This window comes from Rhea americana, unplaced genomic scaffold (assembly GCF_003343005.1).
Source record: "Rhea americana isolate MKP2758 unplaced genomic scaffold, rheAme1 scaffold_217, whole genome shotgun sequence".
Classification (NCBI taxonomy): domain Eukaryota; kingdom Metazoa; phylum Chordata; class Aves; order Rheiformes; family Rheidae; genus Rhea; species Rhea americana.
In genome coordinates this window covers 1108835-1117671 of record NW_028186317.1, presented here as the reverse complement: position 1 = coordinate 1117671, position 8837 = coordinate 1108835, and the positions used below count along the sequence as shown (strand labels likewise).

Here is an 8837-nt window from a genome sequence, read left to right as displayed (position 1 = left end):
GAGCATCCCAGGAACTGGAGCATCTCCAGTATCCGGAGCATCCTGGGGACCGTAGCATCCTGGGGAGGAGAGCTGCAGGGATCCAGAGCATCCCGGACATCCCAAGCACCGCAGCTCCCCGAGCGTGGTGGCATCTCGAGCRTCCCTGGTGTCCTCCCAGCATCCAGAATCGTCAGCCAGGGACATCCGAGCGCGGGGGAATTTGCARGGATGAGGAAACATCTGGCTGTGAGTAACGGGGAGGGAAACCTTGTTCTTGCTGATCGGCTCCTGGGAATGTCACTCCGCCGGGAGAGAGGGAGAGGAGGAGGAAGGAGGACACAGCGAGAGCCAGTACTTCTCCGGCGATGATCACCTAGCGTGGGCCACGGGCCGAGAAGGCGCCGCCGGCTCCGCAGCCAGCCCTGCCGCCCGGCTCCCCATGGAGGGCGACGCGGGGGCCCCCAACGCCAGCGCGCTGGGGGAGCGCTCGCTGCTGGCGGGGAGCAGCTGGCTGGCCGCTTTCCTCTGCTTCATCATCCTGCTGACCACGGCGGGCAACTTCCTCCTCATCCTCCTCATCGTCACCCAGCGCTCGCTGCGCAACACCTCCAACTACTTCCTGGTGTCCCTCTTCATGTCCGACCTCATGGTGGGGCTGGTGGTCATGCCCCCGGCCATGCTCAACCAGCTCTACGGCCGCTGGGTGCTCCGGGGCGACTTCTGCTCCCTCTGGTACTCTTTCGACGTCATGTGCTGCAGCGCCTCCATCCTCAACCTCTGCGTCATCAGCTTGGACCGCTACCTGCTCATCATCTGCCCCCTCAAATACAAGCTGCGCATGACCTCCTGCCGGGCCCTCTGGCTCATCGTGGCCACCTGGACCTTGGCCGCCCTGGCCTCCTTCCTGCCCATCAAGATGGGGTGGCACGAGCTGGAGTTTGAGGCCCGGCCCCCGAACGTCACCTCCCGGGGAGAAGACGACCAGTGCCGGCTGCTGGTCAGCTTGCCCTACGCCCTGGTGGCCTCCTGCCTGACCTTCTTCCTCCCGTCCGCCGCCATCTCCTTCACCTACTGCCGCATCCTCCTGGCCGCCCGCAAGCAAGCGGTGCAGGTGGCTTCCCTCGCCTCCAACGTGGCCACCGCCGCCGAGCCCGTGGCGCAGGTGATTTTTTTTTCTTTTTTTCCATGAAAAAAAACCCCTCCCAGCGTGGAGCAGTTTTACTTGCTCCCTGTTAGGAAGYGATTTAGGGCCCGGGCGCCGTGCCATCCTTCCGCCCCTGCAAGGAGGGAAATAATGGCAATAACATTTTTTTGTTGTTGTTGTTCTTGTTGGTTTTTGCTCCTGCAGGAGTCGCAGCAGCGAATGCCGCTCGCCCCGGCCTCCCCGGCGCAGGTTTCCCGCGCGCCGAGCCAGGCCGCCGGCGAGGGCAGGAGGTTGGCCAACAAGCACAGCAAGAAGGTGCTGAAGGCCAGCCTGACGCTGGGCATCCTCCTGGGCATGTTCTTCGTGGCCTGGCTGCCCTTCTTCGTCGCCAACGTGACGCAGGTAAGCCGGTGCCGACGGCGCCGTCTCTCCCGGGGAGCACCGGCGAGGCAGAACCCTTGGAAAGCCAGGAGGGCGCTGGCAGGCCGCTAATCCTTGCTGTGTCCCCCCCCGCCAGGCTGTCTGCGGCTGCGTCCCGGCGGGCTTCTTCGACGTGCTCACCTGGCTCGGCTACTGCAACAGCACCATGAACCCCATCATCTACCCGCTCTTCATGCGGGACTTCAAGAGGGCCATGGGCAAATACCTGCCCTGCTGCCGGCGCTCGGGGGAGCCCCGGCCCAGCGCCGTCTCCCTCTCGGTGAGGAACTCCAACAGCGGGCCCCGCGCGGCCGCGTCCCTCAAGAACGTCCTCACCTTGCAGGCCGAGACCGACTCCGTCGAGTCCGCCGCCCCCACGGACGAGCACGGCTCRCTGCCGGCCGGCCCCGGCCTCCCGGCCTCCGGCGCCCGCCCGAGGAGCCTCTTCGAGGGGGAGCCCGCGGACGGGCAGCCGTGGGGCGCCCGGCTCGGCACCCCCGTGGCCTGAGCGCGCCGCCCCCCAGAGCCTTCTGGATATTCAGCGACGGGGTGGGCGTCCAACGTGTCTGCGGCTGTACGGGTATCCCGACAGCAGTAAGTAATGAAATCAGCCTCCCGTTAGCTTTCATCCTACAGCTTCTTATTTTTGGCACGAGACCAGCGGGCTTTGCTCCRGCAACCCGTCAGTTTTTAGAGCGTGCGATCAGAAAACAAACAGTTTCTTGTCACAAGAATCGAAGCGAACGCTTGAACGGGGCCAAAAGCCCCCTGCCCCTGCTCGCGGCCACAGAGGCTTTTAGCAAATTCTCCCTCAAGTGCCTTGGCGGTGCGGAGCCGGGGTGGTAGTTTCTCGCCGTGCCCTCGCTGGACTCCTGTCCTACAACCCCGCCACGTTACCCACCCGCGCTCGAGACCAGAACAAGCGCTTTTAGGCCCCGCTCGGCCTTTATTCGCTACAACCCCCCTCGCAGCAGACGGCCGGCCCAGCGGTCAGCGATACGCCACCACGGTAAACGGCGGACTCATCACAAGCTCAAATAGCAAATAGGTTTCATCCATCTTCTCCACGTGTCTGTGGCCAACACGTATTTAGCTTGGTTTTAGCATCAAGCGTGAAAATAAACACGCACATCTTTCCACAAATATAAAAACAGACTTTGGCTACAACTCTGGGTAAACAGGGTGGACAAACAGGTTGGGGCTGAGCCCCCCTCCGGGGCAGGGCCGGGCACGCGGACGCAACCAGAAGGTGCGATCACGGTACTTGCCCCCTCCTGAGTTAATGAGACTTTCTAGATCTGGATGTGGGAAGGTATTTTTACCAACTAGCGCTTGTTTTAARCCAGTAAAACTTGGMGGTGTTCTCAGCAGGGGGCTTATCCTCTTGCCACGTTCCTGCTAAGTTGCGTTTTCTTGGGTTGAGCAGCAAAAGAGCCTTTTATGGAAGAGGTGGATCAGTCCCAAACGGCTTTGGAAGACTGGGCCTGGCAGGGAACGTTAAGCAGGGTCCCTCCGGTTCGAGCGGGTGCCAACTSACTGTCACGGAAGGAGGCAGAAATCAAACAGATTTATGTTTATCCTCTGCCAAGTATTAGTTTAATTTTAAGCCAATTAAAAAAAAAAAAATCGCAGCCAGGGGCGGCTTTTAAGGCTGGAGACATGTAGGGGACGCGGAACGAAAGTCTCTGTGGGTTGCTGGCTTGCAAAGCCCGGGAGGAAGTTTCACGAAGTAATAAATCATAAAAAGTCCAGTCCGTTTCCTCCTCTGTCTTTCACCTAGAAACTCAAAGCACGTTTCTAGCAGTAACGAGGCCTCTGCCACTCGTTGCCCGCAGCTCGCAGACAGGGAAGYGGGCGTGCTGCCTGGAAAGTGCCCGAGCCCCGGCAGCAGCCCGGGGAAAGGAGCCGCGGACTCGCCGCCCTTTGCCTCCACGGAGCCGAAGGGGCGACGCCGCGACGTGACTGTCAGAGCCTGCGGCGCTCCTGGGCTCGGGAAAACCAAACCCCTCATCAGTCTCCGGTGGAAAGATGCTTTTAATGTCCCAGCGAGGAACGCGGCCGCTTCCCGAGGAGCGATGCCGGTGCAGGCGAGGATCGGCCCGTTCTCGCCTGCGGGGCGGCTGCCGGGAAAGCTTTGATCCCGGGACGCCCCGGGGCCACGGCCCCTCTGTTGGCGCTGCTGGTATTCCCGTGGGAACGGCGGCGCGTCGGACAGCGCTGCCGAGGAGATGGGGCCGAGCCGCGAAGATCGCCCGCGTCCTGCGGCTGAYGGGCGCGGGGCGAGGGAAGAGCTGCCGACCCGGTCGGCCGCGGAGAGCTGCCGGCGCCAGCTCCGCAGGCTCAGTCCGCGCCTGCTGCGCGTTTCCCGCTGGCCTCGCTGTCCGGAGAGCCGGGGCAGGGCAGCGAGGTTTCTCCCAAAGGACGGCCGGAGGAATCCAGGCCCTGGGAAATGCTGGCTGGGAAAGGCTCTCCCGGGAAAGGCTCTGCCGGCCGCGGCCGGCCGCCGTCTCTGCCGGCGTCTAACGAGTCCACGGGCTCCCAGGACCAGTGGGCACCATCAGCCGCGTCCTCACCTCGCACGGCGCGTTGCTCTGCCCGAGCCTCGCTGCGTGCCGCCTGCTGCGCTTTCCTGGCTGGATGGGAGCAAAGGGTGGCGCTGCCCTTCTCGTCGAGCCGGCACTCCTTGGTTTTAACGCCCACGGCTTTCAGGATCGTGTCCATCTGCTTCATGTAGTCGAGGTGGCCGTTCACCTGCGAGCGACAGCGGGAGAGCGCTGTTAGCGGGGAACCCGCCTCACCCAAGCCCCGCACCTCCTCCTCCTCCTGCACTGCCTCTCCTCCGAGAGCYGCCCGGGTACTGAAACGCGCAGCCGCCGCTCGGTCTCCGAGGTAGGAGAGGAGGTGTCCTGCGGTGGCCAGAGACTCCCGGGCAGGGAGACGAGCGGCCTCATCTCGACTCCCAGGGTGAAATCACGCCTCCGCCCTGCGCCTGAGCTCCCTGCAAAAGCAAAGATTCACTTATTTAAATTAGGAGGCAGTCAYTAAATCTGACAGTTGTCACTTGAGTGAGCGAAGGCTCCGGGCCAGGAGGTGCTCCGAGACTCCGTTTAAACGTGCACTGGTCTCTCCTTGTGAACACAGCATGAAACTGGGAATCCAGGAGTTATAGGTTCATAAACCAAATTAAAGTCAGCAATATCGTTGTTGCAAAAACACAGCCATTCGGCTGTCAGGTGGTTCCCGTGATAAGATAAACTCTTCTGATAGGGATGTTGGAATGCACCTTCCCACCACGGCATGGGAGGGCGAGATAAACCCCTCTGCGGTGATTAGTAATGTGTGTTAAAGGCTACCTGGGTGGAAAGGCAGCAGCCGCCGCCTCCGTCTCGCGCGGCCCGTTCCAGCCAAGCTTTTTCAAGCRACTGCAGCCGAGATCCTGCTGGAGACCAGCCTTCGAATCCCCTTTGCTGTGGCGCTCACAGCCAAAAGGGGAGGAAGGGCTCGTGAGCAAAGACTCCCTGGTGTGGGGTGGGGGGTGGAGGCTATAGGGGAGTTTTCAAGGAGATGCAAAGAGCTCGCGGGCTGGCTCGAGGCTATTCCCGCAGCTCGCTGATCAGCTGGCCCCGCACAGGGCAGCGCAGGGGGATGATTTGTACCTCGAGCCATTCCAGCGTCTTCRGCAAATTGGAACAGTTTAATTCCTCCCTAATCCAGCCAGAAAACAACAACAACAAAAGACACATTTGCAGGCGCAGCGAATTCACSGCAGTTGCAGTCCTGAAGCTGCTCRGTCCTATCTGCTCCAAATTTGCTCTGTCACCTCCCTGCTAGCCCAGACCTCGGCRGACTGATCCTGACATCTGCACAGGCCCTTCTTGCTACGTGAGCGACCAGGATTAGCGGTACCCCTGTACGCCAYGTCGGAAGCAAACGCCGTGTCGGGTGAGGGCAACGTTCAGATCTCCGAGCAGCTTCTGAGGGGTAACGTTTGGGAACACAGAGAAACTTGGAGCAAAACGGAAGATTTAATCAGCCCGTTAGCAATGCAATATGTGACTTTCATCAGTCCAGATGGCTCAACAGGCTCTTGATATTTTGAAGAGATTAGTTAATTAAAATAACCATCGAAGCACTAATGGACTGGCTGTTAAGATGTTCTCCTGGAAAGCAAGCACCCTTCGCTACGCTGCAGGGYGGCAGCGATGAAAAGGGAAACGAGCAGAAAGCTGGACAAAGTGGGTAGAAACAAGAAAGAAGCAGACTTAAGGCARGGGTTGAAGTCTCTTGGTTTGCTGTATTTTGAAGCCGCTCCTTGGCGACAGTCAGTACCATCTACCCGCCTTGGTCAGTGCCTGGGGATTTCTAAGAAGTGGCTTTATTAAGTTTACTRGTCATTAGCCAGAGAGAACCTATTTCTCCTGCCGCCCTAAGGACTAGATTTTCTTCAGTCTTTRGTATCCAGCAGCTTCCACAAAAACAGTGGGGAATTCCTCTTCCTCGAGCATCGCGATCCCTGGGATGCCACACAGAAGCACTTCTGAACAGCTGGGCTTYTCCTCATGCAACTAAGAGAGGAGCTGAGACCTCTGAAAATCTGTCCCTTACCGCAGACCGACTAAGTAACACCGCTAAAGCTCTTCAAAAGAAACTCGCTCGCTCCTGTTTCCGGGACAAGGATTTTAAAGGATGCCTTCAAGCCAAACGCAAGCGCTGAGGAGCTGAATAGCAGGTGGGACTCCCGTGCAGAAGTCCGCTGTGCCGTGACATTAATTTGTGAGCTGTCAGCAAAAGCGCAGCAAGGACGCTATCGCTGCCGCTTTCAAGACGTGACGCCAYCCTGGTAGGGAAGCTCAGGCAATCCCAGCTCTCGGACGCCCCCGTTCTTCCATGCAATTCGAGGAGCTGCATTCCTCTGCTGGGCGGGCCGGGCCAGAGAAGGGATGGGACCTTTCAAAACCTTGCAAGGGACAATAAAAACTTTCAAGTGAAACACTCGTTTGACTATTTTTGAGAACAAAGTGCAGGAGGAACTTCAGAACAAACAGAATGAAAAAGTTGCTTTTATAACCACAGCAAAGAGATTTATGTTTGCTATAAGGAAATGAAAACAGTGTGCCTAGGTGACTTCCCATCTGTTATATGTGGTTTTATGGTTGTTTGGACTCATTGGAAGACGCAAACCGCCTATACCAATAATTCTGCTGCAGGACCAAGCATAGCACAGGAAAATCTCCAAAGAGCTACAGTTTATTGCATTGTTCAGGTGGATCTATCAATCAGCTGAGARGAGCCATCATTTCGCATCTTTTGGAAAGGTTTTCAAGTTCAGATCCACTCAGAAGTGTCAAAAGTGTCCTTGAGCACAGTCAGCTGCGCCCACTCAATTCTCACTGAACTCTTTTTGCTCAGCGCAGTAAGTGCCTCTGGTTATGGTTTTGTAAAAACACCGTTCTGAACGTACAGGTGCTTTGAACACAAATAACACCATCGTCTCCGGGCCCGAAACCGACCCGCTGGTGGTCTCCATACAAAGGCAAGCGATGGGCTTTGTAAACGCAGAAACTGTTACCTGGATTAATGAGAGCACTTCCAAGTGGAGAGGGCCAGGRAGCAGAGACCGGTGGGGCCGAAAAGGGACGGGAACGGCATCCGCGGGCAGTTGCCACGCAGCTCTCTCCATGAAACGTGGTGGAGGGAATCTTTGCTCGCTTCAGATCYGACTGCTTGAAGATCCCATCTGGTTTACTTCGAAGTTGTTCTGCGTGGGGTGAAAAGAGTTAACAGAGGGCGCAGCAGTTTCCAACGCTTGGATAATCATCACACCTCGCTTTTCAGCAGTCCTTGCTTCCCGCTGGCGTGTCAGCGGCTTTGTACGTACACATAATGAAACACAAACTCCTCTGGGTGGCATATCTCAACACAGCCAGCTCAGCAACTGTTGGTATCGCCCCTCGGGCGACTTGGTTTGCTTTCCGCTTCAAAAAGCGGCAGCGAATCTGTCGTCGATGAAGAGACGAACACGATGGTCCCGCGCGCTGAAATAAATGTGGGTCACGAGGCCGGTTTTGCAGCAGCGTTGACAACAAAGGGAAGAAACTCAAAAGCCTCTGTGTCTTCCCCCGAACCCTCAGATGGTGATACTGCCTCGAGATCCACGCAGCCCTCCTCTTCCAGATGGCGGCAAGCACCGATTGATTGTAGGACGCCCAAGCTACACCAGCTTATCAATCAAAATACCATCATCTCCGCCAAGCTGGCAGRCTCCTCTGGTCCGAGTTATCCCCCCACGTCAGCGCAAACCTTGATTTTTCACCATAAACCTTGATTCTTCAGTGCGCCGAGCACCTCTTGCAAGATAGAGGACGTTCAGTCCCGCCAAAAACTCCCCGTTCCTTGTTTTCTGAAAGCTTAYGGGAAAGCCCTAACCCAGTTCAGTCCAAGGAACGTGGCTGGGCTTGGAGGTACCTGGAAAAGCTGGTGGAAGAGCAAAATCCCCCAGCAGGTACCAGCAGGGCAYTAAACCAACCTTAAGAGGCCGTGGTTGAATTCAGTTAAAATAGAAATAAAATCTTYCTGTCTTCGTTCTTAGGGAACACTATTTTCCAGAAGCGAAGAAGGTGAACGTGCTCAGTAATTCAGAAGCCATAATTTAATTTAAAAGATTTACTAAAAAATGTAGGTTTGGTGTCTGCCGTAGGTATCCTTGGCACTACAGGCGTATCCTCAGTCTTACTTAGCAGTTCAGGCTTCCAGCAGAGGTGAAGCTCACAAAAATATATTTCAAGAAAACTTTATAGAGCTAAAATTATTTTGAAAACACTGTCAATGTGATTTGCATTATTCCTCTTTGATGTTTCTATTCCTGCTCTGAAAAACTGATGGAATAGATTGGAGCATGATTCAGCTGAAGCTAACAAGCTTTGCTTCTAAATTATTCCTTCGCACAAATACAGTTCTTGTGAATAAGGGTAAGTTCCTCAATCCTTATTTTGCTCCTTGTTTAAAAACTGCCTTGACTGGTAAAAGTGCTCCTTTAATTACAGCAGTATTTTCTGAGCAAGATGGTAATTTTTATGTGCGCTCGCATTTCAACTAAAGCTTATTGATCAAGTCATTCTCACTTCAGGGATGATAATTAGGGGATCAGACAGAGCTCAGACCACATTCACATTGATGCAATAATTTTTTCCCTGACTTTTTCCATCAGACTTTGAAATACTTTGTGGGAACACGTTGACAATTTTGAGTAAAAAGTGCTTTTTTTTTTTTTTTTTTTTTTTTTTTTTTTTTT

At 55.8% G+C, this 8837-nt stretch overlaps 2 protein-coding genes across 3 annotated transcripts in view; one reads left to right on the top strand and one right to left on the bottom strand.

Annotated features, from left to right (window-relative positions):
- Nucleotides 1–6: 6 nt before the first annotated feature.
- On the top strand, nt 7–3132 carry HTR6 (5-hydroxytryptamine receptor 6). Its single transcript, XM_085305212.1, has 3 exons — nt 7–1144; nt 1331–1528; nt 1644–3132. Exons 1-3 carry the CDS (start codon nt 422–424, stop codon nt 2052–2054), a joined length of 1332 nt encoding a protein of 443 aa, XP_085161338.1. The 5' UTR covers nt 7–421; the 3' UTR covers nt 2055–3132.
- The window catches only part of TMCO4 (transmembrane and coiled-coil domains 4), a 45287-nt gene continuing 39563 nt past the window's right edge, over nt 3114–8837 (bottom strand). For both annotated transcript variants that reach the window (XM_085305210.1, XM_085305211.1), the window contains one exon: nt 3114–4297. In XM_085305210.1, coding sequence (XP_085161336.1) covers nt 3887–4297 — 411 coding nt within the window. In that variant the 3' untranslated portion in view covers nt 3114–3886. The remainder of the gene's footprint in view (nt 4298–8837) is intronic.